Below are 27,907 nucleotides of genomic sequence, written 5' to 3' on the forward strand. Positions count from 1 at the left end.
CACTAGTAGCCATTTATGACACTTGACTCTTTTATTCCACAAGTCTCTTTCTTAAAAATACAATTCTAAAATTTGGACCAGATTTTTAATCCAAAAATTGCTCTAACAAATTCATTGTGTTTCCATTCACTGTTTTTTTTCTCCATTCTCTCTGACTGGCTCAATAAATTTAAGGAAATCTCTCATAATTAAAGAGCCAGGGTTTTTAAAACAAAACTGAAAATTAAATAGAAAAATTCCTCCCTTATTAGAGAATATGAGAAGAAAACATCTTTTCAACTTCAAACCTATGCAAGTAAAAGATTTGTTAGTTGTAGGCTGATGGAGAAAAATATATTTTTTATCACTGAGCAGGGATTTTATAAGTATAGCGATGTGTATTTAAAAAAACTAGAAGTTTTCAGGAATAAGAGAATGAAAATGGTAAGATCAACATAAAGGCCAGTAAGGCCAAAAACAGCAATGGATCATTATCATGCCATTCCCCTGGAAGAAAAATACAATCTCTCTCTAACATAAAAAGCATGTCACCCACTGTAAACACATGTTTTTTTAAAGAACAGGAAATTATAAAATATGTATGCAAATTGTGAAAACTAGTGTCACATTAGAAATAAAAAAGAGGTTTTTCCTATTTGGTTGGTTTGGTCCAGACAACATAGGACAGCCTACAGTTATAGACAAAATATTCTCGAGGTTAGAGTGATATAATTTTCCATCTTATTTATAGGCATTTACATATTAAGGAAAGGTACTGAAGAGCTCCAGACCAACTATGAAATCACCTAGAAAGTTCCATGAGAACAGGAACCATATGGGCTATTTCCCTTTCATACCACTACCACCTCTGTAACCTCCACCTAGCACTTGTGACTTAAAACACATTTTTTTTTTTTCTGTACACAGAGGTTATTCTAAACATAGTGATTATACAATGCAATGACAAGGCAGTAACTCTAGATTCTCTCTTACTCCAGGCAACACATTATGCCCTTTTGTTCTCAAGATATATTACCAAGATGAAATGGCTTAAATTGCTTATATAATTACCTCAACAATTACTTTGCATTGAGAAAGCCAAGTAATTTTATTTTAAATAGTAAATAGGCTTAAAATGACCTTTGGGATTGGAAGGGCTCAAACTGATAAAAGTAATTGAAAGTCACAGCCTAATTTAGTTTTCCATAATCTCAGGAATATTCAAAAGCAATGTTTTCATATATATAATAAGGGAAATAAACAATTATAGAGAAATAAAAGGGAAAAATTGAAGGTGGTTAAAAATTATCCTACCTTAAAAAAAATTTTCAATATCCTGCATATTTCATTTTTGTAGGAGTTTTTCTGATTTTTAGTAAAAATGAAGAGGTTTTTTAATATATATTTGGACAGGGAATAAGACATATACATCTATATCTACATCTATAGATATTTTGCTGATTTTTAAATAGGTAAATAAAAGCTATATTGACATAGTAAATAACATACCAATTTCAGTAACACACAAGGGCTAAATGAAAAAAGCATTTGAACCTAAATCAGGAGATTACCCTTCCAGGGTGCTGGGCTGGCTCAGTCGGTACAGCAGGCAACTCTTAATCTCGGGGTTGTGAGTGTGAGCTCCACGGGGGATACAGAGATCACTTAAAAATTTAAAAAATCTTAGCAGCGCCTGGGTGGCTCAGTTGGTTAAGCACCTGCCTTTGGCTCAGGTCAGGATCCCAGGGTCCTGAGTTCGAGCCCCACATCAGGCTCCCTGCTCAGCGGGGAGCCTGCTTCTCCCTCTCTTCCCCACTCGTGCTCTCTCTAGCTATCTCTGTCTCTCTCCCTCTCAAATAAATAAATAAAATCTTTAAAAAGAAAAAAATTTAAAATCTTAAAAAAAAAAAGGAAACTACTCTTTGGGTTTCAACACAAACTATAATCCTAAAAAGATCGGCTCAACTCTTTAATTACTACTTTAATTTCTACTTTGTAAAGTAAAAGAGATTATATTAGGAGGAATTTTTAAGATAAGAATCTTCCATCTCTAACATTCTACGATCTTAAAATACAACTATACGGGGCGCCTGGGTGGCTCAGTCGGTTGGGCGGCTGCCTTCAGCTCAGGTCATGATCCCAGGGTCCTGGGATCGAGCCCCGCATCGGGCTCCCTGCTCAGCAGAGAGCCTGCTTCTCCCTTTCCCTCTGCCTGCCGCTCTGCCTACTTGTGCTCTCTAACTCTCTGTTAAAATACAACTATAATTTAAGGAGAGGACAAACTGAGATTCAATCAAGGCCTACAATAGATGTCAGAATAAAGAAAAATTTTGACTAAGTCTAGAGGAAAAAATATGTCTTGACAGGAAAAGGAGAAGAAACTCTAACCTAAATATGACCATTTTAATTTAGAGGGTGTACTCTATTACTGGAATTAAGTTAATTGGGCATTAGCTGAGTATGCTATTTCACTTTCGGTTAGCATAGTTAATGCTAAAACAAGGATTTTGATTGTGGTTGCTGAGAGACAAAGGAAAATGGACTTCAAGAGAAAAGACAGAAATTGTAGACAGGACAGAACTAAACACAATCCTGTTGAATGTCCGTGACCACAAGGCCACCATAATGACAAAATCTTATCTATAAAGAAATCATACTTACTTTGGTAAATACAGAAAGAACTGACAGAATACAACCAAAGATACAAAAATACAAACCCCCAACAAACTTTTGGGGTTTACAGGCCTCAGAAAGGACAGTGACTACAATGGAAGGTAGTATTATGAAACACCCACCAGTTGGGCATTTGGTCAAATATGCTGTACTTTCACTATCTAAATCAATCCTCAAACTGATGCTACTATTATGGCCATCTTATAGATGGGGAAACTGAGGCTTCAGTTAAGTATTTTGCTCAAAGTCACTTAGCTTAAGTGTCAAAGCCATAGTGTGAAGCTCTCTGACTTCACACTATAGTGAATCCCCATTTAACCCAAGCTATTGTCTCAAGAGGAAACTGAGGCCCTCAGAAATAAAGTCTTAACTGGCTAGGAGCAATTTTAACCATTATTCGTGATGTTGTCTCTTAATATCTCATGTATTCAAATACTTTGCTAATTACAAAAGCCACCTAGGTGAAAGTTTATTTATTTATAAAATAATACTTAGTATCTGCTTTATGGTCCTATGAAATCAAAGAGAATAATGAAAATATATTTTAAATAGTTTTTTTTAAGTTTACTTAGGAATTGGAACAAAAAAATAAGTCTTAGGATAAAATATAGAAAAAATTGAGTTGGGAAGCAAATTAATCAAACTTGCTATTTTCTGTTAATACAGAAATGGGAAAATATGGTCATTTGGTGCTCAGGATAAGTCGACCACTGGCATGTAGCATACAGAACAGAAGTTTCTTGTAAAATGTTCAAAGGACGGGAAAATGCAAAGGACCAGAAAGTCTCGTTTTGTTTTTTTAAAAAAGTAACTGCAATGAATTGAGTTATTACACTCAAAAGAACATTCAAATATAGTTGTATTTTTTCACACATACTCCTTTATTTCTCCTAACCTCCAAATACACTAGAAAATAGGATGCGGGGGCGCCTGGGTGGCTCAGTCGTTAAATGTCTGCCTTTGGCTCAGGTCATGATCCCAGGGTCCTGGGATCGAGTCCCACATCGGGCTCCCTGCTCAGCAGGAAGCCTGCTTCTCCCTCTCCCACTCCCCCTGCTTGTGTTCCCTCTCTCGCTGTGTGTCTCTCTGTCAAATAAATAAATAAAATCTTCGAAAAAAAAAAAAGAAAGAAAAGAAAACAGGGTGGAAGAAGGATAATGTTTTTATGTATAAACACAAGTGCTGGGGGGGGCGGTTCTTGAAAGTGTCACTGAATGAGCCCTGAGAAAAATGAATACTTACAGGCTGAATCTAGCCAGACATTATAATCCATCACTGATCCCTAAAGGGCACTAATAATATGTAAATGTGTGAATTAGAAGACACATTCAAGGCTGCTGATAAACTTGATAGGATAATCAGCACAGGCTGACAGACTAATGAAACTGATGAACTGATAGGGCAGCTTATCTCCTGGGCCATTTTTCCTCTTGTCAAATGGAGGCTAATCAAAATGTATTAGGAGTTAAAGCAAATACTCGGAGGATTTCACCCATTTGATTAGGAGGTGAACTCACTCTGAGAAAATTATAGTTTCGTGAACAATTGAAACTACGAAACCTGCTCAGCTGATAGACCCTCACCTAAAATTAAACAGAAGGCAGCTACCATAATTATGGAAGAAATCTGGAATTTTAAATTATATGGGGATTCTCCCCTCACAAATTGTTAGAGTGCTTTTCAGAGTCTGGGCAAAATGACCTCTTTCGATAATGAAAAATAAGACAAAGGACTAAGCAATAACCCCAGGGACACACTTATCTTTCGCTGCTGGTGTGTGCTCAGCATCTGTGTAACCATATGAGAGACAGATCCCAAGGTACTGGTTGAATTTTCAATCAAATTTATTTGCATAAAATAATTGAATGAATTTTCTGAAATCACTAACTATAGTGAGTACCACACGTCCTATTAACAATAAAGATGTTGGGCGCCTGGGTGGCTCAGTTGGTTAAGCGACTGCCTTTGGCTCAGGTCGTGATCCTGGAGTCCCAGGATCGAGTCCCACATCAGGCTCCCTGCTCAGCAGGGGGTCTGCTTCTCCCTCTGACCCTCTTCCCTCTCGTGCTCTCTCTCATTCTCTCTCTCTCAAATAAATAAATAAAATCTTAAAAAAAAAAAAAAACAATAAAGATGCCATATGCAGTCTGTTGCCAAGGAGCTGAGTCCTCTCCTCATTTAAAGGACATCTTATTTGATAATTCAGGAAAATTGAGAAGGCCTTCCCATGCATTCGCCTTAAAAATAAAATCATAAATGAAAACCATTGTGCCTTAGAGAAAGCTGGAGAAAACAATCCTTCTAATAATCATTTTGACATGAATAACTATACTGCATTAATACAGAAAAGTTAATTCAACTGACAAATCTAGACACTAGACACAAAGCTTTATGGACACGTATATGGGTGGATAGATTGATGGTAAAATGCTGGAGAATGAAAGCTACTGCGTGATGGCAAAAAGTACACTTAATGAAGCTAGATTTTTACCTTTTAGTAATTTTACCAAAGAGAAAAGAAACGGCAACTAAAAATACCCTAGGGGCCCTCTTTTACATGAGTATTAAATCACTCCACTGCTGCATAGGCTAACCCCGGGTGGGATTCCCTGACACATGAAATGAAAATATTGACCTCTGCCAAATTATGTTTTTTTTTTTTTTCCTATTTACTGACCTGTGCCTCATTCTATCTCTAAACTATTTCTAATTTTTTTTTTTTTCTCATTTAGGAAAAAGAGGAAGTGAGTGTGTTTGCTAGCCATATATTTTCTAGTTTGGAACGGTTTGGGATTTTTTGTGTGTGCTCAAGCCAAACAGCTACTATCAAATTTCTCAAATCATAGCATATAGAAGTATCAAATAATCCTAAAGATTATATACGCTCATTTATTTCATATGCAGAAAAATAGTAAACAACTTAACGAACTTTCATGAGAAAGGAAAATCTGAGTTTGCGATTGTGCTTTGGAGAACAATATTTGATTTGAAGACAAAGGCAACTTTTTTTTCCTCTCCTTTATCTGGCAATAGCAAAGCTAGTCAATCAGCAGGGCATCTTAAACTGTAGGGATTCTTTTCCAAGAGTCATACCATATACTAAATAGGTACTGAATAGGGAGTTTTCAGTGGTGTCTACTATCAAATAGATATGGTAACAATTTACTGTAAGGCAGTCACAGATCAATCATAGATGATAAGTAGGTTATTCTATTAGAAATTCTAGTTCCTGACCTCTTGCATCTAGAAAAATCCATGTCCTAACTTACATACTTTGACTAATAAGACAACTGAACTAATTATTCAATGTAGAAAAGGAATGATGTACTGTTCTTACTCTTAAAATAATACTCGGAAAAACCTATTGTGATCCAAAACCTTATCAATGAAAACCACACAAGTTGGTTCAGTGATTCTCATCTTTTTTTTTTTTGAATTTTTTTTATTATGTTATGTTAATCACCATACATTACATCATTAGTTTTTGATGTAGTGTTCCATGATCCGTTGTTTGCGTATAACAGTGCTCCATTCAGTACGTGCCCTCTTTAATACCCATCACCAGGCTAACCCATCCCCCTACCCCCCTCCCCTCTAGAACCCTCAGTTTGTTTCTCAGAGTCCATAGTCTCTCATGGTTCGTCTCCCCCTCTGATTCCACCCCCCTTCATTTTTCCCTTCCTGCTATCTTCTTCTATTTTTTTTTTTAACATATAATGTATTATTTGTTTCAGAGGTACAGGTCTGTGATTCAACAGTCTTACACAGTTATAAGCACAAAAATCATGACTCTCTATATCACGCCATGTATATTTGGGGGAATCTTCTGATTAAGAAAATAATATGATCAAATATTATCATGAATTTGATAAACCATTAAGCTATAAATCTTTATTCACCATTTTCAATCTCTAGAGTCTAGCTAATATTCAAAACCCAAATGGGTTTGAGAGTACCTTGCAACAACTCTGGGATCTGGCCAATTTGTTAAAATTTATTTTATGTTGATGCATCTATTTGCTCTTGTTAGAATAAGTGTGCTTTATCGGGGTGTCTGGGTGGTTCAGTCAGTAGAACAGGCTACTCTTGATCTCTGGGTCATGAGTTTGAGCCCCACACCGGGGGTAGAGTTTACTTAAAAAAAAAAAAAAAAGAATAAGTGTGTTTTGTGAAAATTTGAATGTATATCACCCAACTGTGAATAAGTTGTATGTGTGTGTGTGTGTATGAGGATTAATGATATGATTTATTAGAATTCTATTTAACAGAAGCACAGATCTTAATTTCTTTTAATTTCTGAAATGTGAGTTAAAATACTACATTTTACTCACCCATCATGTTGTACAAGCTCTGTGGAGCAAACTGCCTTGGCATTTTCTGAATTGCTTCCTTGTATACACTAAGGGCATCCTATTTCAGGAAACAAAAAAGAGACAAAGTACATGGATATTCACTACAAATAAAATAGTAACATCCTTCCAAAATCAAAACCTTTCCTTGCTATTTCTAAATGGTTCGTTAGAGAAAAATAATTGAGCTGGCTTTTGATATCATTCTACCTCAATTTCATAAATGAAAATAGTCAACCCAGTAAGTGAAGAAGGCCATATAAAAATTTAGTTTAACAAGCAGTCAAATGTTACCAAAGCTCATTTATTTTTAAGATAAATTTTCCAGTTCACATAGATGATTCAGTTAAAAAAAAAAAAAAAAACTAGTAAAATTCACATGTGGAAGTTACCCATAATCATCTAAAATCTATAGTTACTTCAAGCCAGGCAACCAAGTAGGATCTAAACAAAATAGCAACTAACAAATCTTCTGGCTACTGAGATCCACTGAGATTATGAAATGCAATTTATTTTAAAAAATTATATCTTTATCTATATATTGCAGTCTTAATACATGGTGTAAGAGTATGGGTTTGAGAGAGAGAGAGAGGGAAGGAGGAGCAATATTAAATGTGAGAGAAGAAACCGATGCAGGCATGCTTCTTGTGAGAGAAAGGGTACACACCCCTCCCAGCTTCCTGTATGAGATACCATCTCCTTTACTCTTCCTCTCACCCCAATTAAAAAAATAAATTTCCTTTTTATTAGTATTGTAAAAAGAATTAAAATAAATGGGTAGGATTAGCACCAAATCACTTCCTTAATACCAGAATATAAACAATGTATTTTTTAAACATCAAATGCTGGATATAAGATAACAATAATAATGTATCTTGGATCATAAAACCAAAGAGACTAATAAGCAAATAAGCTTGAGACACAATGCATGTTATTTCCCTTTTTAGAAGAGTTACAAGTGCTCTGAGAAATTCACAGCAAAGAAATCTTAAGTTTTGTTTAGCAGAGGTTCTTTTCCAAATGAGTTTCACCATAAAACTCTCTGAATAAAAACTCATATTAACTTCTGAAGTGATCATAGTGTCCCTGCAATGAGATCTCAGGGTGGAAAACATTGAGATTCAGATCAAGAACACGAGGGAAGGAAAAAGGCCGGGGTCTGGGCCTAACCTCATAGTGTCCCTGTTCATGATAGAGTTTGCCCAGGTTATAGAGACAGCTGGTAACTGAGCTCTTATGTGCATGAGGGTCCTTTAGGTTTTCATCAGGGATCTCAGAACACTTGAGGAACGTGCGTCGGGCTTCTTCTGTCTTCCCTTGGTTCATGAGAATAATACCGGTGTTTAAATACGCAGCTGAGGGGGAAAAAGAAAATGGGAAATATAAATGTGAGAAGATGATATACACTATGACAACAATAAAGTTATCTTTACTTCAATTTAGTTTCTATGGATTAGTTCTGATTTTATTAGAAAACCAAGAAATAAATACTTAGGGAACAAATATATATGGGAACAACAATGCAGTAAGGAGTACAGGTGTCAATAAAAAATATATGGATATGGATATGGATATGGATAAAAAATATATGGATATGCCCTCGAAGAGCTCAAAATATTTTGAGCCTAAACTCTAGATGCATAAGAGCTGCATTTACCTTAATATATTAAAAAATGATAAATGGTTATCGAAACATGATTAAATGGAGAGAGATGTAATTGTTAGAGGCTCATAATGTGATTGGTAAGTCTTCAGAAATAGAAATAGCATGTTTTTTTCTCTCTGAGGCTGTAAGTCACCAAGATAATTTTCGTGGATAAAGAAGGAAAAAAAGGGGTGTTTTCAAAGAACTTGAATATTACTTACAAGCCAGGGTAGGCCTGCTTCCAATCGCCAGTTTGTAATAATGTAATGCTTCTGCAAACCTGCTGTTCTCTTGTAGAAGTAACCCTCTGCATGAGGAAAATAGAAATTTGAAGAAGGACTGTATTACTATCCATAAAACCACAAATTTGTACTTTATATTTCAAAAATAAAAATGGTTAAAGGGGCTGTAAAAATGCTGACCTGGTACTATAAAAATAAATTCTTAATAGAAGGAAATGATTCCTCAGGAGAGAAAATACTGGAGAGGTATCAGCTACATTTACATTGCATTAGAAAGTATTAAGAAGTATTTTCAAAGAGCCCTTTACCCCCAGTGAACTTTTTCCTTTCCAGCAGTTTTTCTCTCCCACTGAAATGACAAACCACCTGGATTTCGTCTTAGAGCATGCACAGTTTTTCATCAGTTCAGAAAGGAAACTTGTCTAAGGCAGTGATATATATATAAATATATATACACACACACGCATACATATATATTTAAACATGAGAACAAGAGGTGCCTCTCTCACTAACCATATTACTGGGGAACTATTTGTCCATGATTGCCTGAAAGGCAAAAGGTAATCTGGGTCAACAGGATAGAGTCAGAATTTAATCAGATGGCATAAAGGAACAGAAACCAAAGACTGAAGGTTATCCACATTGTTATTTCCTTATTTTCTGGATTTGGTCAAATAAGTTTGAATTGCAGGACACTGAGCAAATCTCACGTCACTGTTATGAGACATGTTTTGGACTACTGACCCTCAGGCCCCACGGGCCTCCTGAGGAAGCTCCCACTGGCCACGTGGATTACCCATCATTCCAGACCCCACCCTCATGACTTCAATCAGAATCAATTATAGTCATATCTATGAAAATACAGTGCCAGAGGGCTGGACTAAGTTCAAAAAGCTCTCTCAGATGCTTTTTGGCCTATGCCTAGTCTCTTGTAATCAGCGAGTATCTTACAGACATTTGGCACCTCTATCAGGCCTGAGTACTGCTCTTATCAACCTCAAACTGCAGAGTCCACTTGCCAGCAGCTGAGGCCTTTGCAAAATGAGCAGGCTACTGATAAAAACATATCATTTTGTAGAATATTTTTAAAAACATTCAGCTTACTATTTAATGGGCAGCACTGAAAACATATCTGAAGAAAATCATTTCAAAATTAAAGTTTGCTCACTCGTATCATTAGCAATGATTAACCTCAGTTTTCTTTCTTTCTTTTTTTTTTTTTCTTTCTCTTTTGGCGGGTGGAGGTGGTGGGCAGAGAGAATCTTGCGCAGGCCCCATGCCCAGCTTGTGAGCCTGATACGGGGCTCGATCCCACAACCCTGAGATCGTGACCTGAGCCAAAATCCAGAGTCGGACACTTAACCGACTGAGCCACCCAGGCACCCTAAACTCACTAATTCTAATATTTGTTTAAAAGTCATCTGAATAGATCAAACCATTCCAAAGCACATTAACATCACTTACGTAGATACCTAAATATACATTTCTATAGAAAGTTTTGAGCAACAATTTGATCATGAAATTGATACGCTTTGCTGTTGAGTATACTTTTTGGCTGCTAGAAACAAAGTTTCCTACAGTACTCAAGAGTTTGTGAATATGTTCAATTGCCTTTAAAAGCAGGTATGGTTTCACTTATTTATGGAACATAAGGAATAGCATGGAGGACATTAGGAGAATGAAGGGAAAAATGACGGAGAGGGGAATCAGAGGGGGGAGACGAACCATGAGAGACTATGGACTCAGGGAAACAAACTGAGGGTTTTAGAGGGGAGGGAGGTAGGGGGATGGGTTAGCCCGGTGATGGGTATTAAGGAGGGCACTCATTGCATGGAGCACTCATATGCAAACAATGAATCATGGATCACTACATCAAAAACTAACGATGTACTGTATGCTGACTAACATAACATAATAAAAAAAAAAGTAGAAGGAACAACATGTTCAAAAAAAGAAAAAAAAAAGGTATGTATATACCTGAAACTAATATAACACTTTATGTCAACTATACTTCAATAATAATAATTTTTCTTTACAATAATAATTTTATTGACAAAACACTGGATTTCCAGTTAACAAAGCTCATATGCATCATCTCATTTCAGAAACTTATCTACCACCTTAATTGCCTTTATCACTTTCCTTTGAGATTCAGATAGCAAGGTCCTTCTCCTTTGATACAGGGCTGATGGTACCAGAGGAGAAATAAGATCGAGATATTTAATCCTATTTTTTCTACCTTCTTTAGGAATGAAAATCCTTCCATGAGCCCTTCTTTATCTAATATCTCCAATCTCTTGTCCATTACAGTTTCCTTTGCCTTAAAAATACAAAAAATGTCCTTCTTAGCACAGAAAAGACTCTACAACCTTTATTCTTTCCTGTCTCCACCTCTAACTACTGTTTATTATTGTTCTCATCAGACTCAGATTTCCTTTCGAAATGATCTATAGTGTAAATGCCCAATGACTCAAATCCCATTTACGCCCTAAATCCAGTTAAGGCTCTAATTATCAAACCCTGCAAAAAGTGTGCTTTTATGAATGGCCCACCCGACTATAGTACTTGTAACACTGTAACTCCTTCTTTCCTGGAACTGTTATGTCTTCTGCTTCCTGGAGACCAGTCTCCCCTAGTTCTTTTGACCTGGGACCATCCTACAGAGACTAAAAAAGGTGTCTCTTGAAGAGCATTCCTTTAAAAGAAAGTTGGTGCTTCAGAGGACTTTGTCTTTCTTCTCTTTTCTTTACAAATAGTCTCTGTATGACATCATGCATAACATGTAGCTCGTGTATAGACTTCTCAATTCTGAAGGAATGATTGCTCTCCTGACATCCAGATCTATTTTTGACAGCTTACTGAGCTGCATCAATCTCAGTGCTCACTGGAATTTCAAAATCAACACATCCAAAAATTGAAAACAGCATCTCCTGCTCAAGAATATATAAAAAGATAAACAAATGAAATAAATAAAAGAAGAAAAAAAAAAATCTCAGCAATCAGCACTGTCATTCACTGCATTTACTAAAATCAGTAACCTGGTTATCATTTTTGACTTTTCGCTCATACTCACAATTCCATGTTTTATAAAGTCTCCAAAAGCCGACTCTTTTTTCTAACTCTTTACCTCTCAAGGTTTAGCTTTATGGCTCTTGTCAGAGTCCTCTGTATCTTTACTGTCACCTAAGTAACTGCAACAGCCCACTAATTAGTCTCCACATAATTACTTTCTAAAGGGCAAATATGCTGTTAGGCTAGACAGAATTAACATGAGGGGACGAGCGCATACCTCTGACAACATGCCTAAAGCCCATAAACCTTGCAAACTGGGGAGCTCAGCCTCATGGGCTCCCCAACACAGATGTATTATATTCCTGTCATTTCCCAATTCCAAAAAATATACAAAGAGGAGAAAATGATAACTAGCATGATCATCACACCTAGACAATCCTGTCCAGCCTGCCTTATTCTTTGGAGGAACCGAGTCCCATGGAGTGATGCCATAGGCAACTGTCCAGGATTATATATCACATGGCTCTTTGAATCCGAGAGTATCATCCCCTACGTTATCAGAATAAAGTTAACACCGGAGCAAGTCCAAGTTAGAGGCTGCTGTGGCTGATTTCTCAGGGCTAAAGATTTAACTAAGCATCAACTACGCCTTGTGTGCACGCTGCAAATGTGAACAAGACAGAGAGGCACTCACCTGTGGATGCACAATCTAGTGGGGGAGACAAATAAGAAAATAAATGGTGTGGAAAATTACTCTGCTAGCGGATGGGGGACCAACGCTGGCCCAGCTCATGAATGGACAAGTGGAGGTTCACAGAGTCAAAGTGACATTGGCAGAGGCTTGCAATAAGCAACACCTAGCCAACAGTAAAAAGTGTTGTCAGCTCCAGGTTACACAGGAAGAAAAGAGGTTCAGGAAATTTACCCACTAACTCGAGGTTTTATGATTAATAAGAGGCAAAGCCAGGACTGGAACACAGTTTCTCTGATAATAAATCCCCTGCTCTTTCTAGAAGGGAAAAAGAAGAGAGAAAATAATTCCATTTGAGGTACACACACACTAGCTTATGTTTCCTTTTGCTCTAGCACGCTCCAGATTTTGTAAAACGCTAACTTGCATCGATGCTCTGAAAAGGAATTCAACCTGGTTCTGGCAGTTCAGGATGAATGGGGGTTAGTTCTAGCACTCTAACACCCAAGCTTCTGTGACGGCTCTTTGCCATGTTCACAGAACCCATTCTTTATTTACTGTAGAGAAGACAGAGGAATAGAACCCCTTCACATTGAAATAGTTATGGTAACAATAACAAAGTTAAACTTATTTCACACTTAACGTGTGTCAAGCACCTCACATAAAATTCACTTTTTTATTACTCAACAATCACCTTCTGAGGCAGGCTATTATCACTAGCCCCATTTTACAGAAGATGAGCTTCAGACAAGGAAAGTTCAGCAACACATCAAAGGTCACACCACTGGTGAGAAGTGTGTTACAGCTGAAGCCCAGCTATCCAATTATAAAAGAGGCTACACTGTAATAAACCACTCATACCAAAGGCTTTTCCAGAACTGTTTAAAATTGAGGACAGTGTTTGTTTACATGCTGATGATGTCAATAAAATCTTCTGGATTCTATGTATATTAAAAATAAAAACACATTTTAATATACCATCAAGCCAGAATCTAAAGAGAAAACATTTTATTCATATTACATGAAGTTGCTTTATAATTAAGGAAACTGGTTCATGCTATACATTAATGTGAAGTTGAAGTGACTTTTGAGAAAGAAATGGAAATAACAAGTTACTGATCTCTGAATACTAAGTGGTGCGGTCACTTTTACATATCTGTGTTTGGGGGTGGATATATTATATAGTATTTTCTAATAGAAGAACATATTTCACTTCTCATATTTATCCCCCAGTGATTTATCTTTGAGAAACAATGAAATCAAGCACCCAGTGAAGAACACAAATTGGGGAAACATAATAAATATTATTTTAGTCAAAGGAAGAAAGCACATCTGGATCTATAAAGTACTATTCATTCAAACAGTTAAATTTTAGAACACTGTATTTCAAAAAAACAAAACAAAACAAAAACACCACACACATACACACATACATAAAACAACAAAATACCCTCCCTTAAATCCTTTTGACTATTTTTAATCTGATTTTGATCATATATTCTAGGAATTACCATTGAGTATATAGAATTTTCTTTTTCCCTGTGAAAGTTCTGCCCATCTTTATGCCAGTCTCCCCTGACAACGCTATCTTTGTCCAAAATGCCGTTTTTAAAGAATCACAATAATCTAGACACTTGATAAATGAAAAACAGTCAAACCCATGATAACAGTGGATTGGACAGAGTTAAATGCAAACATTAAATGTAAATAGGTATACAAACCCCTAGCTGATTCTTAAATATTGACAGAGCCAGACGGGGAACATTTATTTAGCACCGTGTCTCTCATTCAAGGATGACTTTTGTCCTCCCCACCCTGTCCCCCAGAGAACATTCGACAATGTCTGGAGACATTTATGTTGTCATATCTGGGTGGATTCTACTGGCATCTAGCGGGTAGAGGCCAGGGATGCCGCTAAATATGTAAACATGTTAGAAGACATAAGATAGCCCCCAAAATAAAGAATTTTCTGACCCCAAATACCAATAGTGTTGAAGTTAATAACAATACCACATTTTGCATCTCATATGTACTAACTGCCACACCTTTCTTCAGATCTTATCTCTATGTCCCTGACAATCACATACATGAACGATGCAAAGAATAGAGAAAATAAGAAATCAAGCTACAGGGATTAAATTATTTTTCAATAAAAATCTAATTTACATCATTTCTACCTTTTTCATTAAAAAAAGGCAAAAGGGAAATGGAATTTTCTTTTTTAAGAAATGGAATTTTCTAAAAATTACAAAGAAAAAGCATGCCAGTCCCACTTTTAGCAGTACATCTGAGCAAATTGTCAGTGGCTCTTTGTAATAAGATTACCCTCTATATAGAACTGTAGAAGCATACAGATTTTCAAGCAAAGCTATCTTTTGCCTCAGGTTCTAACAAGGTCTTTCAAAATGGTTGAAATCTGAGATATTCAAAAGCCGGTATTTTTTTTAAAGATTTTATTTATTTATTTATTTGTCAGCAAGAGAGAGAGACAGGGAGAGAGAGAAAGAGCACAAGTAGGCAGAGCGGCAGGCAGAGGTAGAGGGAGAAGCAGGCTCCCCACTGAGCAGGGAGCCTGATGCGGGACTTGATCCCAGGACCCTGGGATCATGACCTGAACTGAAGGCAGATGTTTAACCAACTGAGCCACCCAGGCGTCCCCAAAAGTTGGTATTAATAAAGCACATCAGTAGATGAAAAGTATACTTTTCAAAAATTTACAGGATGCTATTTAAGCTGATGTTTACACAGAACATGGGTGAAACAGGATGCAGCTTACATAGAGTCATGGACCTTTAAAACTAGGGAAATACTAAAAGACAGTAACTTTCTCCCTTTTTTTTTATTTCATTAAAGCATAACTTGTGGCACTCCTACAACATACTAAACATTGACAATAAGGTTATAGAAAAATGAATAAATAGTTTTTGAATGAACTGTCTCACAGTGGACCTAGACAAGCAAACAGTCACAACACAGTGTATATAAAGCATAAAGTGTTTTTGGGAACACATGAAAGGTACACCTTCCCAAGCTGACAAAGTCAGGTGAGGTTCCTAGAGAAGTCAAGGATGCAGGGAATGACGTTCCAGACAGATCAATTCATGCATATAAAAACTCAAAGACATCATTTCAATCAGCCAATAGAAATAATGACAGGCTTTGTAGAAATTAAATGACAATCTACTTAGGAAAAAAAAAAAGAAAATGGAAAGCTGAAACAACTTAAAGCTAAGATTATATTATTAAGAGAATATTTCAGTAATAAATAATTTGGCTATTCCCAGCAATGTCCACAATAGTCAAACTATGGAAAGAGCCCAGATGTCCGTCAACAGATGAATGGATAAAGAAGATGTGGTATATATAAAATGGAATATTACACAGCCATCAAAAAACGAAATCTTGCCATTTGCAACAACATGGATGGAACTATAGGGTATTATGTTAAACCAAATAAGTCAATCAGAGAAAGACAATCATATGATCTCACTCGTGTGGAATTTAAGAAACAAAACAGAGGATCATAGGGGAAGGGAGGGAAAAATAAAACAAGATGAAATCAGAGAGAGAGAGACAAACCATAAGAGACTCTTAATCTCAGGAGACAAACTGAGGGTTGCTGGAGTGGAGGGGAGTGGGAGGGATGAGGTAACTGGATGATAGACATTAGGAGGGTGTGTTATATAAGACTGATGAATCACTGACCTCTACCTCTGAAATTAATAATACACTATATGTTAATTAATTGCATTTAAATTTTAAAAAGTTTGGCTATTCCCTGGGCAAACATACTTAGTAATCAAAATAAATCAGATAACTTAATGTTTACAAAATAATGGTTCACGAAATAATTTGTAAGCCCTACGGCCTGAGTACAGTAGTCCCCCCTTATCCATGGTTTTGCTTTCCACAGTTTCAGTCATCCATGATCAACCGTGGTTGAAAGACAATCTTCCTTCTGATGAATCTTGAGACGGTCCACAGTAGCCCAACACTACTTTACAAGGCCTGTATCATTCCCCTCATCTCATCAGGTAGCCATTTTATCATCTCACACCATCACAAGAAGAAGAGTGAGTACAGTACAATAAGATATTGTGAGAGAAAAAGAGAGATCACATTCACATAACTTTTATTATGGTATACTGTTATAACTGCTCTATTTTATTACTGTTGTTGTTAATCTCTTACTGTGCCTAATTTATAAATTAAACTTTATCGTAGGGATGAATGTACAAGAAAAAAATATATAGTCTATATAGGGTCTGGTACTACCCACAACTTCAGGCATCCACTGGGGGGTTTGGGAACATATCCCTCATAGATAAGTACTCTGCTGGGACTACTATAGTAACAAAAACATGTTCATCTTAAATTGAGATGGTTTTCTGAATTTTATTTTGATTGTCCTTTAACACATGTAGATACTTCAAAATTAAGATGCTTTTCCTCAGAGATAAAATATTATAAATTTTAGATGTTCAATTTTATCCTAAGGTATTTATGCATTTGAAATTTCCCAACTGAAATTAATTAGCATTGGTTGGGAGACATATTTGAACTTTGCATTAACCCAAATTTTCTAATCAAATTTGCTAATTTAGCTAATGACTCTAATAATGACATTTTATATAATTTAACTGTGAAATAGCATTACAGTTGCATTTATTGTTTGTTTGTTTTTTTCAAGACTTATGCTTAGTTTTAGGCTATGTTTATAATAGGACACTTGGAAAAATAAATCTTACATCTCTATTATCAAACAGAAGTGACAAGAACATGTTGTACTCATACACACAAATGCTTTTGCATCTTGCTTGATAAAATAGGTATCAAGCAGAAATCTCAAGTGACTATACCAGCAATAAATGGAATCTATATAGAGGGTAATATTATTATAAAGAGCCACTGACAATTTGCTCAGATGCACTGACAAAAGTGAGATAGGCATGCTTGTTCTTTTTAATTTTTAGAAAATTCCATTTCACTTTTGCCTTTATGAAAACAGTCAATAGAAATGATAGCTTGAAAAAATAAACCTGGTTAATAAAATGAGTAAGTTACTACTACTTGAATAAACTGCAGTAATTCCAAGGTTTTAGACTGACACAGAGCTCGGGAATTAAGTATCTAATTCATACTAACCACTGAACACATAAAAAGAACCATGACCAATCAGAAAGCCAGGCTTGGTAATGTGAGTAAGCTCTGTCCAATGAGATGAAAGCACAGTGGTCTGTGTGCCTCTTAGGAAAGGTCCTAAAATAAGAGAGACCATGTTCTTCCTTAGCCTTCCTCCCTCCTGCTGACTGTAATGTACAAGTCCTGTTCTGAGGATTGTGGCGAGTAAATAGCCCTTCATGAAACTCTCCTATGACCCCTGGGGCTACACACCTCTGGACTTCTTTTTTGTAAGATGGAGAATACAATTTTAACTAGTTTAAGCTAATGTTCTTTTGGGTTTCTTATCACTTGCACACCAAACACTTTCCCAACTGATAAAATGCCATAGGCATCACTTCGTTTTGTATTTCTTTATTTTCTTTTTTTAAACCATTTAAGGCCATAAAATACATAATATCAAGTATTGCTTTGCTAGAGTTAATTTTAAGGAAAACTTCTAATTATATTTGAATGAATAAAAAAAAAAATGAGCTGTCTGGTTTTGAGTGATAACCAGACTAGGCGACTGCCACGTATAAAAATAGCAGTTAATATATTTAATTAAAATTATAAAACTTAAGAGCATAATGGGTGCATGAAATTGGAACCCTTAAATTAAGCTCCTAGACATCCAAGTGGTCAGAGTTATCACTCTTCACCCAAAAGAGTAATGACATTAGTAGCACTTTTTTATAAAAGCATTTTAATTAATCCTCTCAATCCCCAAGTAACTGGAAAGAAGGAAACTCACAGGAATTGTCAAGTGAAATGAAATAGGTAGGATTTTCATCTCAGAAAAAAAAAAAAAAAGATTCAGTGAGATATAACTGATTGAACTGGAGCTCCAAGGGAGATATCACGGACGAAAGTTATATTTTCTGGTCTCACGTGGCACTTCTATGGCTTTCAGGTCACCCTAGGATAATAAACTTTGATTTTGAGGACCAAACAAAAGAATTCTCTCTACTCGTATCTTTTTTCTCAAATCACAAACTCAACTTTCTCCTCCCCCCTCCCTTTTTTAATTAAACTATTTCAATTTAAGAGGTAAAAATGACATCTTTTACAAAGATGACTTTGGGTGTAAAAAGCACTAACAAGGAAGTGGACATTGATTGTTGCACATAACCTCAATGTATGAGAATAATATTTAATACATATGCTACAAAAAGCGTAACTTAACTGGATAGTTATTTTAAACTACTGCTAAGTTATTATACAGGATTAGTATATACCACATGTACTGTGAGCAAAATAAAAAAGATGTCCCTTCTTGAAAAGGTTAAATTCCTTCCTCATTAAAGGGTAATGAGCAAGTCGTTTCCTGGCTCTGGACTTTAACTGCGTGAAAAAGAATTGAAACAGAGATGCAGGAAAAGACAACAGCCACGTGACATGAACTAGACAGATGGGCACATTTGGTTCTGTTCCATAGTTCCCCAAAGCTAACCCTGTTTCATTGGATGTCACATAGCTGTCAAGTAGATTTCAGAAAACACAGTTAGGCCTCCTTTCTGTTATCTTTCTTTTGACACAAACCTATTTAGTTGTGCTAAATTGAATTTTGTTTAGACTTTGACAAATAAAGTATAATAATGACATCTTATTTCATAAAGACTTTTTTTATTCTAACCTGCCAAATATGGAGTAGTAGGCATCCAATCAAAATGATTTTTTTGTTGTTGTTATATTTCAATTGCATTACCAAAAACTTTATCAATAAATATTAGGGGAAAAATGAAGTTGTAGCTTTTTTTTTTTTAATTTTAAAATTAGTTTTTGCTTATGGTCTAAAGAAAGAGAAACATATTCTCATATAGTACTGTGTCTGAAAAATACGTGAGGTCTCAATTAAATGGAGCATTCACTACAAAGGTACTTCTCCTGAGTAAGAGTTGGGACTGACATCTAGATAAGCCTTTATATCCATAAAAAGTCCATTTGTATCTGTGATGTCCTGAGAAAGATGCTTCATGATTATTGTCTTTCATAATTCTGGCAATAAATCAATAAATATACAGTCCCCATTTTACAAATAGGAGCCCCCAAATCAGAATGGTTACTCAACTTAAAAAAATCCATGCAGCTCATTTATTGTTGGAACTGGTACTCAAAGAACTACATTGCCTATTAATATATGCCTAGTTTGCTTTATACCTGTCTTCTGAATATATAATTAAGGCTATATTTTCCTCTACATGTCATAAAATAATAATAGGTATGAATATACATTCCTAGTTAAAAAATAGTGCTTAATAGGAAACCAGAAAGAAAATACTAGATGTCTTTATGATAATATTTTCCATGTTATTTCTTTTCATCCTTAAAATTAGCAATATAATTCTTTTCATCTGAGAGATGTGAAAGCATCAGGGAGAGAAGTTAAACCACGTACCCATGATAATACAACTGGAAGTCTCAAGATGAGACTCAAATTCAGAGCTGCTAGGTTTCAAATCCCACTGTCTTCCCATTACTGCACATTGGTCCACTGGGAAGAAGAGCCTGTTCTCAGAATAAGCATTAATACTTGCCCTGTCTGGTTCATATACCCAGTGCTTCTTCATTGTCTGTATTAACACATTTTTCTCTTCTCTTTCCCTATTTATATATGCCCATGCCAATATATAAGTATCTTGGATTTGCTTAATATGTGGATAAACTATAGCTTCCAATGTCAATCAACTTTACCAAGAACAAATACGCTTACGTGACAGGGAATTTTATGTGTCAGCTTCATTGGAACACAGCATGCCCAGATACCTGGTTAAACACTATTTCTGAGTAGGTCTGTGAGAATGGTTCAGGAAGAGATCGACATTTTATTCATAGACTGTGTAGAGCAGATTACCTTCCCCAGTGGGGATGGGCATCATCCGAACTGTTGAGGGCCTGAATACAATGAAAAAGAGAACAGGAAACTTTGCTTTGAACCCCTGGGGCATTGATCTTCTGCCCTCAGACCTCCTAGTTTTCAGGCCTTCAGACTCAGACTGGTATTTACAAAGGCTGAGCCTCTGAACTACATACACCATGGCTTTTCCTGGGTCTCTGTCTTGCAGAGAGCCAATCCTCAGACTTCTTAACCTTCATGATGGCATGAGTCAATACCTTATAATAAATCTTTTTATTTTTTACACACACACACACACACACACACACATCCTATGGGTCCTGTTTCTCTGGAGATCCCTAACACAACTCATAAAGGGGTTTCCTTGAGTTATTCTTACATTGAGAATCCACTCCTCTTCCTAGAATGTAGGTATACCCCCACAAAGGCATAGCCAAGAACAGTTAGAAACAAAATAAATTAGCAGCTAACAAACTGTTTGGCTTTTATTATTATATAATTATATCAAGTTTCCAGGCATTTTATTTAATCCTTGCTACAGCACTAGGAGATATCACAACCCCATTTTGCTGATGAAGAATAAGGATTACCCAATTTGACTAAGGCAGCCATGGGACCAATAAATGGGAGATCTGAATCTAAGTCTGCTTAATGCCAAAGTTCAGGCTGTTAACTATTTCATGAGGCCGACTCCATGGTGCAGAGGGAGCACAGAGTTAAATTTTTTAAAAAGGAAACCTTTCCCTTTTAGCCATTCCATTCCTCCCCAAGAAAAGAAATACTATTCTGGTAGGCATATATATATATATTCTGGGATCATAGTCAAATACCTTTCAAATACTACCTCATCCTCTAAGAGAATTTTGAGATTTAAAACAAACAAAATTAAGAACTAAAAAGCACCTGACACAAATTAAAGACACTAACTACCAGTGATTTAACTTTAAACCCATGTACAGATTTGCTACTTATTCTTTACTATTTACAGGGGCTATCAAACATGGATGACTAGTTATTATGTAATTTCTTGAAAAAGAAACATTTATCAGTTGGATGGTACACATAGGCCAAAGCCTGAGCTACTCAGTAAAAGTCAAGGTAAGTAGACTGTTGATTCGTTCATTCATTCATTCATTTGTTGAAAATATATTTCATAGTGCCATTATACAGAGATTTGATGACTAGTAGAAAAGAGATCATTTAAAAAGCAGTAATAATAAAGCTTTGCGCAGTGGCAGTATCGTAGCCAATGAGGTTTATCCAAGGCGTGATTATTGCTAATTAAAAAGCAGTAATACAGTTATATAGAGGGTAGTATGATATAGTATGATGTGCTTTGGAAGTCCATAGCAAGAAAACCTAACTGAAACTAGTTTGTTCCAGCAGCTGGGGAAAGAAAAATGAACATTTGTGAATTCTGCAGGCATCAACACACTTAAAAAAATATTACCAAAAATAAAATAAAATAAAATAAAAAATCAAGCAAGCTTCAGTGCTGGATTCTTTCTATAGATATGGTTATAATTTGGGTTAGAGATGTTCCCATGGGCACACAGTGATTTAGTGCAATGTACTCACTTTAAACATAAATGTTCAACAAACTGGGTGTTTTCTTTGTCCCTTAACAGCAGTGTTCTAACAAAAGTCTGCTCTTGAAAGAACAAATTATGAAAGGGGAAAAGGTATCATGTATCTCACAGGCCAGCAGGAATAGGTGTTAGGTCATACAAGCAATTTCTAACTTAAGAACAAGCAAGATGAGTTCCAAAAATGAAAGTCTGAGTTTACCTTTTTTTTTTTGCTTGGAACAGATTTTGCCATGTAAAAACAATTCACTCACAGGCTTATCCTGAAGTATTCAAAAACTGTGAAAGAAAGCACCTCTTATAACAATGATCCTAAAACTGACTTTGCAGATTTAATTTTGGTGCCGAAAAGGGATATCCCTTCACTCAATTCGGGGGTCAGAGAGAGGCAGGATCTATTCCTGGTGGCAGTCATCATTTCAGGTCCCAGTGTAGGAGCAGGAGACAAGCTGGTGTCTAAGGCTGGGCAGGGAAAGGGCTGACCGTGGAGTGATGGGCAGGTGGGGAGTCATGTGATAAATGAAGAGAAAATTGGTGAGTACTCTCAGCAGCACTTGCTTTTATTTTCTTACCCCTTCTATCCATTCCACGCTCTTGCTTTAGAAAGGTACTGGCCTTGCCCCAGAGAATAGTATCTCAGCCCCTCAAGCTCTGAATGCTTCCCATTACTTTGTTTCAGAATGGGGCCTAGAAAACTTGCCTGTTTTTCCTCCTATCAGTTGTTGCTGTTTTTTTTTTTTTTTTTAAGGAGAATATGTGCTTATTTTTTATTTATTTTATTTTTTTTAAGTCGGCTCCCTACCCAGCGTGGAGCCTAACACAGGGCCTGAACTCACAACCTTGAGATCAAGACCTGAGCTGAGATCAAGAGTTCAACGCTTAACTGACTGAGCCACCCAGGCGCCCCTCAGTTGTTGCTTTTGATTAAAGTTGCATTCTCTTTTCCAAACCCAAATTCCTGGAGACTGAGTATACATTTTGCATCCCAGGTTTGCACCTACCCCTGAATCTGGTCTTTGAAGATTTAGAGATTTTTTCCTAAGATTTTTACTTCAAACAGGCAAATTTACAGAAAATACACACACACACACACACACACACACACACACACACACACACAATCATTAAAACATCAAAAGGCTATTCATAAAATATAAATGGTGTTAAAAAATAGTCTATATTCAGAATTCAAGAAAAGCACAGATTATTCCCCTAACCTGGAATTTCTGTTCTCTAAGCAAGTACCTGCTTGTCATTTTCTGAGTAAGATGTAATTATACTGACCAGGCTGGATCTGGTTTTTCTTGTCTAGATGACTAATGAGCATTTTCTCACCCTGTTCTCCTAATTATCAGAACAGTAAGATGGGACCACTTGTCCCCCCTTGCCTTTCAGCCAACCCCCATCCAGTCATCTTCAACACTAAGAGTCCTTAGGAGTAAAGTCAATTTGGGGGCACTATAATTAAAAGCAATGGAGGGGTAAAGCAGAGATGGCATCCATAGGTGCTCTTCGATTCTACAGAGGTAAATAGGGACAGAGGAAGAAAGAAAAAGTGGGAAGGAAAGTTTCTAAAATAATCCATGATGTTCCTGTTAAGAAAAAAACCATAGGCCCAAAATGGTGTCACTTAGACCAAATTCCCAAACTGGGGCTTGATACCTCATCTAATTGCAGTTTCAGCCTCCCCCAGAAATGCAGTCTTAACTAGTCACTCAGAAGTTTTTCAATCAGCACCAATGAGTCAGCCACAGAGGCTTTCTCCATCCCCCATAAAATGAGGTAATCTGAAGGATAAAAGCCCTTTCTTTTCCCCCAAGGGAAAGCCACCTTGCCTAAAACAATCCTTTTCTTTTGCTAATAACTCTCTTGCCCCACCCTCCTTCAGTGAAGACTTCCATTTTGTGCATCTCCTCAGACTCCCTGTCTATTAGCTAGATGGGATGCTGCCCAATTCATGAATCTTTTAATAGAGCCAGTAAGATTGTTTAAATGTACTTGGTTGAATATTTGTTATTTAACACACCCTTCGCATATGAGGAGTTTAAGGAAAATGTATGTACGTAAATCACGGGCACATTGTGTAAATGTACATTCAGCGAATACACATTGAGCTTGGACTGTGAGTTAAGCCCTATGCTAGGCACCTAGGATGTATACAAAAGCCCTGCCTCCCATGGCCTGTATATGTTAGCAATATACAAAATTAACTATACATTTTTATTTATTTTAATATCACTCTATAACTAAACAGGAGATTATAGAGTTCACTAGAAGGTGACAAATATAACGTTTCAAAAAAAGGAATCAAGGAAAGAACAGAAGTGTGAGTGGTAGAGAGACCACAGTTTAAATTATGAAAGAAAGGGGAGAGATCACGACTAACACCAAGGAAATAGAAACAATTATTAGAAATTATTATCAGGGGCGCCTGGGTGGCTCAGTCGTTAGGCGTCTGCCTTCGGCTCAGGTCATGATCCCAGGGTCCTGGGATCGAGTCCCACATCAGGCTCCCTGCTCGGCAGGAAGCCTGCTTCTCCCTCTCCCACTCCCCCTGCTTGTGTTCCTGCTCTTGCTATCTCTCTCTCTGTCAAATAAATAAATAAAATCTTTAAAAAAAAAAAAATTATTATCAACAACTATACGCCAATAAATTAAGCAACCTGGGAGAAATGGATGCCTTCTGGGAAACCTATAAACTACCAAGACTGAAACAGGATGAAATTGACAACCAGAAAAGGCCAATAACCAGTAACGAGATTGAAGCAGTGATCAAAAACCTCCCAAAAAAACAAGAGTCCAGGGCCTGATGGATTCCCTGGGGAATTCTACCAAACATTCAAAGAAGAAATAATACCTCTTCTCCTGAAGCTGTTTTAAAAATAGAAACAGAAGGAAAGCTTCCAGACTCATTCTATGAAGCCAGCATTACCTTAATCCCCGAACCAGGCAAAGACCCCATCAAAAAGGAGAATTTCAGACAGATATCCCTGACGAATATGGATTCCAAAATTCTCAACAAAATCCTAGCTAATAGGATCCAACAATACATTAAAAGGATCATCCACCACGACCAAGTGGGATTTATCCCCAGGATGCAAGGGTGGTTCAACACTTGCAAATCAATCAATGTGATAGAACACATTAATAAGAGGAGAGAGAAGAACCATATGGTCCTCTCAATTGATGCAGAAAAAGCATTTGACAAAATACAGCATCCTTTCCTGATTAAAACTCTTCAGAGTACAGGGATAGAGGGAACATTCCTCAAGTTCATAAAACCCATCTATGAAAAACCCACAGCGAATATCATACTCAATGGGGAAAAGCTGAGAGCCTTTCCCCTAAGATCGGGAACATGACAAGGATGCCCACGCTCACCACTACTGTTCAACATAGTACTAGAAGTCCTAGCAACAGCAATCAAGCAACAAAAAGAAATAAAAGGTATTCAAATTGGCAAAGAAAAAGTCAAACTCTCTCTCTTCGCAGATGACATGATACTTTATGTGGAAAATCCAAAAGACTCCATCCCCAAATTACTGGAACTCACACAGCAATTCAGTAATGTGGCAGGATACAAAATCAATGCACAGAAATCAGTTGCTTTCTTATACACTAACAACGCAACTGTAGAAAGAGAAATTAGAGAATCGATTCCATTTAAAATAGCACCAAAAACCATAAGATACCTCAGAATAAACCTAACCAAAGTGGTAAAGGATCTATACTCTAGAACTACAGAACACTCATGAAAGAAACTGAAGAAGACACAAAAATATGGAAAAACATTCCATGCTCACGGATTGGAGGAATAAATATTGTTAAAACGTCTATGCTGCTTAGAGCAATCTATATCTTCAACACCATCCTGATCAAAATTTCAATGACATTTTTCAAAGTGCTGGAACAAGCAATCCTAAAATTTGTACAGAATCAGAAAAGACCCCGAATCACCAAGGAAATGTTGAAAAAGAAAAACAAAGCTGGGGGCATCACATTGCCTGATTTCAAGCTATATTACAAAGCACTGATCACCATGACAGCATGGTACTGGCACAAAAACAGACATATAGACCAATGGAGCAGAATAGAGAACCCACATATGGACCCTCAACTCTGTGGTCAAATAATCTTCGACAAAGCAGGAAAAAATATGCAGTGGGAAAAAGTCTCTTCAATATATGGTACTGGGAAAATTGGGCACCATATATTGAAGAAGAATGAAACTTGACCATTCTCTAACACCATACACAAAGATGAACTCAAAATGGATGAAAGACCTCAATGTGAGATGGGAATCCATCAAAATCCTAGAGAAGAACATAGGCAGTAACCTCTTCAACATTGGCCACAGCAACTTCTTTCAAGATACATCTCCAAAGCCAAGTGAAACAAAAGCGAAAATGAACTTTTTGGACTTCAACAAGATAAAAAGCTTCTGCACAGCAAAGGAAACAGTCAACAAAACAAAGAGGCAACCCACAGAATGGGAGAAGATATTTGCAAATGACACTACAGACAAAGGCTGATATCCAAGATCTATAAGGAACTTGTCAAACTCAACACCCAAAAAACAATCAAGTCAAAAAATGGGCAGAAGACATGAACAGACACTTCTCCGAAGAAGACATACAAATGGCTAACAGACACATGAAAAAACGTTCATCATCATTAGCCATCAGGGAAATTCAAATCAAAACCACACTGAGATACTACCTTACACCAGTTAGAATGGCAAAAATTGACAGCGCAAGAAACAACAAATGTTGGAGAGGTTGTGGAGAAAGGGGAACCTTCTTACACTGTTGGTGGGAGTGCAAGTTGGTACAGCCACTTTGGAAAACAGTGTGGAGGTTCCTCAAAAAATTAAAAATAGAGCAACCATATGACCCAGCAATTGCACTACTGGGTATTTACCCCAAAGACACAGATGTAGTGAAAAGAAGGGCCATATGCACCCCAGTGTTCATAGCAGCAATGTCCGCAATAGCCAAACTGTGGAAAGAGCCGAGATGCCCTTCAACAGATGAATGGATAAAGATGTGGTCCATATATACAATGGAATATTACTCAGCCATCAGAAAGGATGAATACCCAACTTTTACATCAACATGGGTGGGACTGGAGGAGATTATGCTAAGTGAAATAAGTCAAGCAGAGAAAGTCAATTATCATATGGTTTCACTTATTTGTGGAACATAAGGAATAGCATGGAGGACATTAGGAGAAAGAAGGGAAAAATGAAGGTGGGGAATCGGAGGGGGAGATGAACCATGAGAGACCATGGACTCCAAGAAACAAACTGAGGGTTTTAGAGGGGAGAGGGGGTAGGAGGATGGGTTAGCCTGGTGATGGGTATTAAAGAGGGCAGGTATTGCATGGAGTACTGGGTGTTACATGAAAACAATGAATCATGGAACACTACATCAAAAACTAATGATGTACTGTATGGTGATAACATAATAAAATGAAATTTAAATAAAGAAATAGAGTCAGCTGGGAGGCCTCATGGAATTCTTTGAAGCAAAGAATTGAAAGAAGTGAGTGATAGGAGATAAAATTTGGCCACAGAAATAATATATCACTTATATGAATAACATATAAGAGAAAAAATAAACAGCAGATGACAAGATATTAATTTTAAAAATTCATTAACATTTCAATATCCAGATGGCCTCAAACTTCACTTATACTTTAAGCAACTTCTCCA

The 27,907-nt window shown here is 36.7% G+C and overlaps 1 protein-coding gene and 1 non-coding gene across 3 annotated transcripts in view; one reads left to right on the plus strand and one right to left on the minus strand.

Moving 5' to 3' along the window:
* The window catches only part of TMTC2 (transmembrane O-mannosyltransferase targeting cadherins 2), a 389,588-nt gene that overhangs the window by 135,983 nt on the left and 225,698 nt on the right, over positions 1-27,907 (minus strand). For both annotated transcript variants that reach the window (XM_032393770.1, XM_032393772.1), the window contains exons 5-7: positions 8,868-8,953; positions 8,172-8,356; positions 6,984-7,062 (exon numbers count right to left, since the gene is read on the minus strand). In XM_032393770.1, the coding sequence (XP_032249661.1) occupies positions 6,984-7,062; positions 8,172-8,356; positions 8,868-8,953 (350 nt within the window). The remainder of the gene's footprint in view (positions 1-6,983; positions 7,063-8,171; positions 8,357-8,867; positions 8,954-27,907) is intronic.
* LOC116625316 lies at positions 21,829-21,963 on the plus strand. The gene has a single exon (XR_004298057.1). It is a non-coding gene; the product is annotated as a U4 spliceosomal RNA (small nuclear RNA).

This window comes from Phoca vitulina, unplaced genomic scaffold, assembly GCF_004348235.1.
Source record: "Phoca vitulina isolate PV1807 unplaced genomic scaffold, GSC_HSeal_1.0 scaffold76, whole genome shotgun sequence".
In the NCBI taxonomy this organism is placed as follows: Eukaryota; Metazoa; Chordata; class Mammalia; order Carnivora; family Phocidae; genus Phoca; species Phoca vitulina.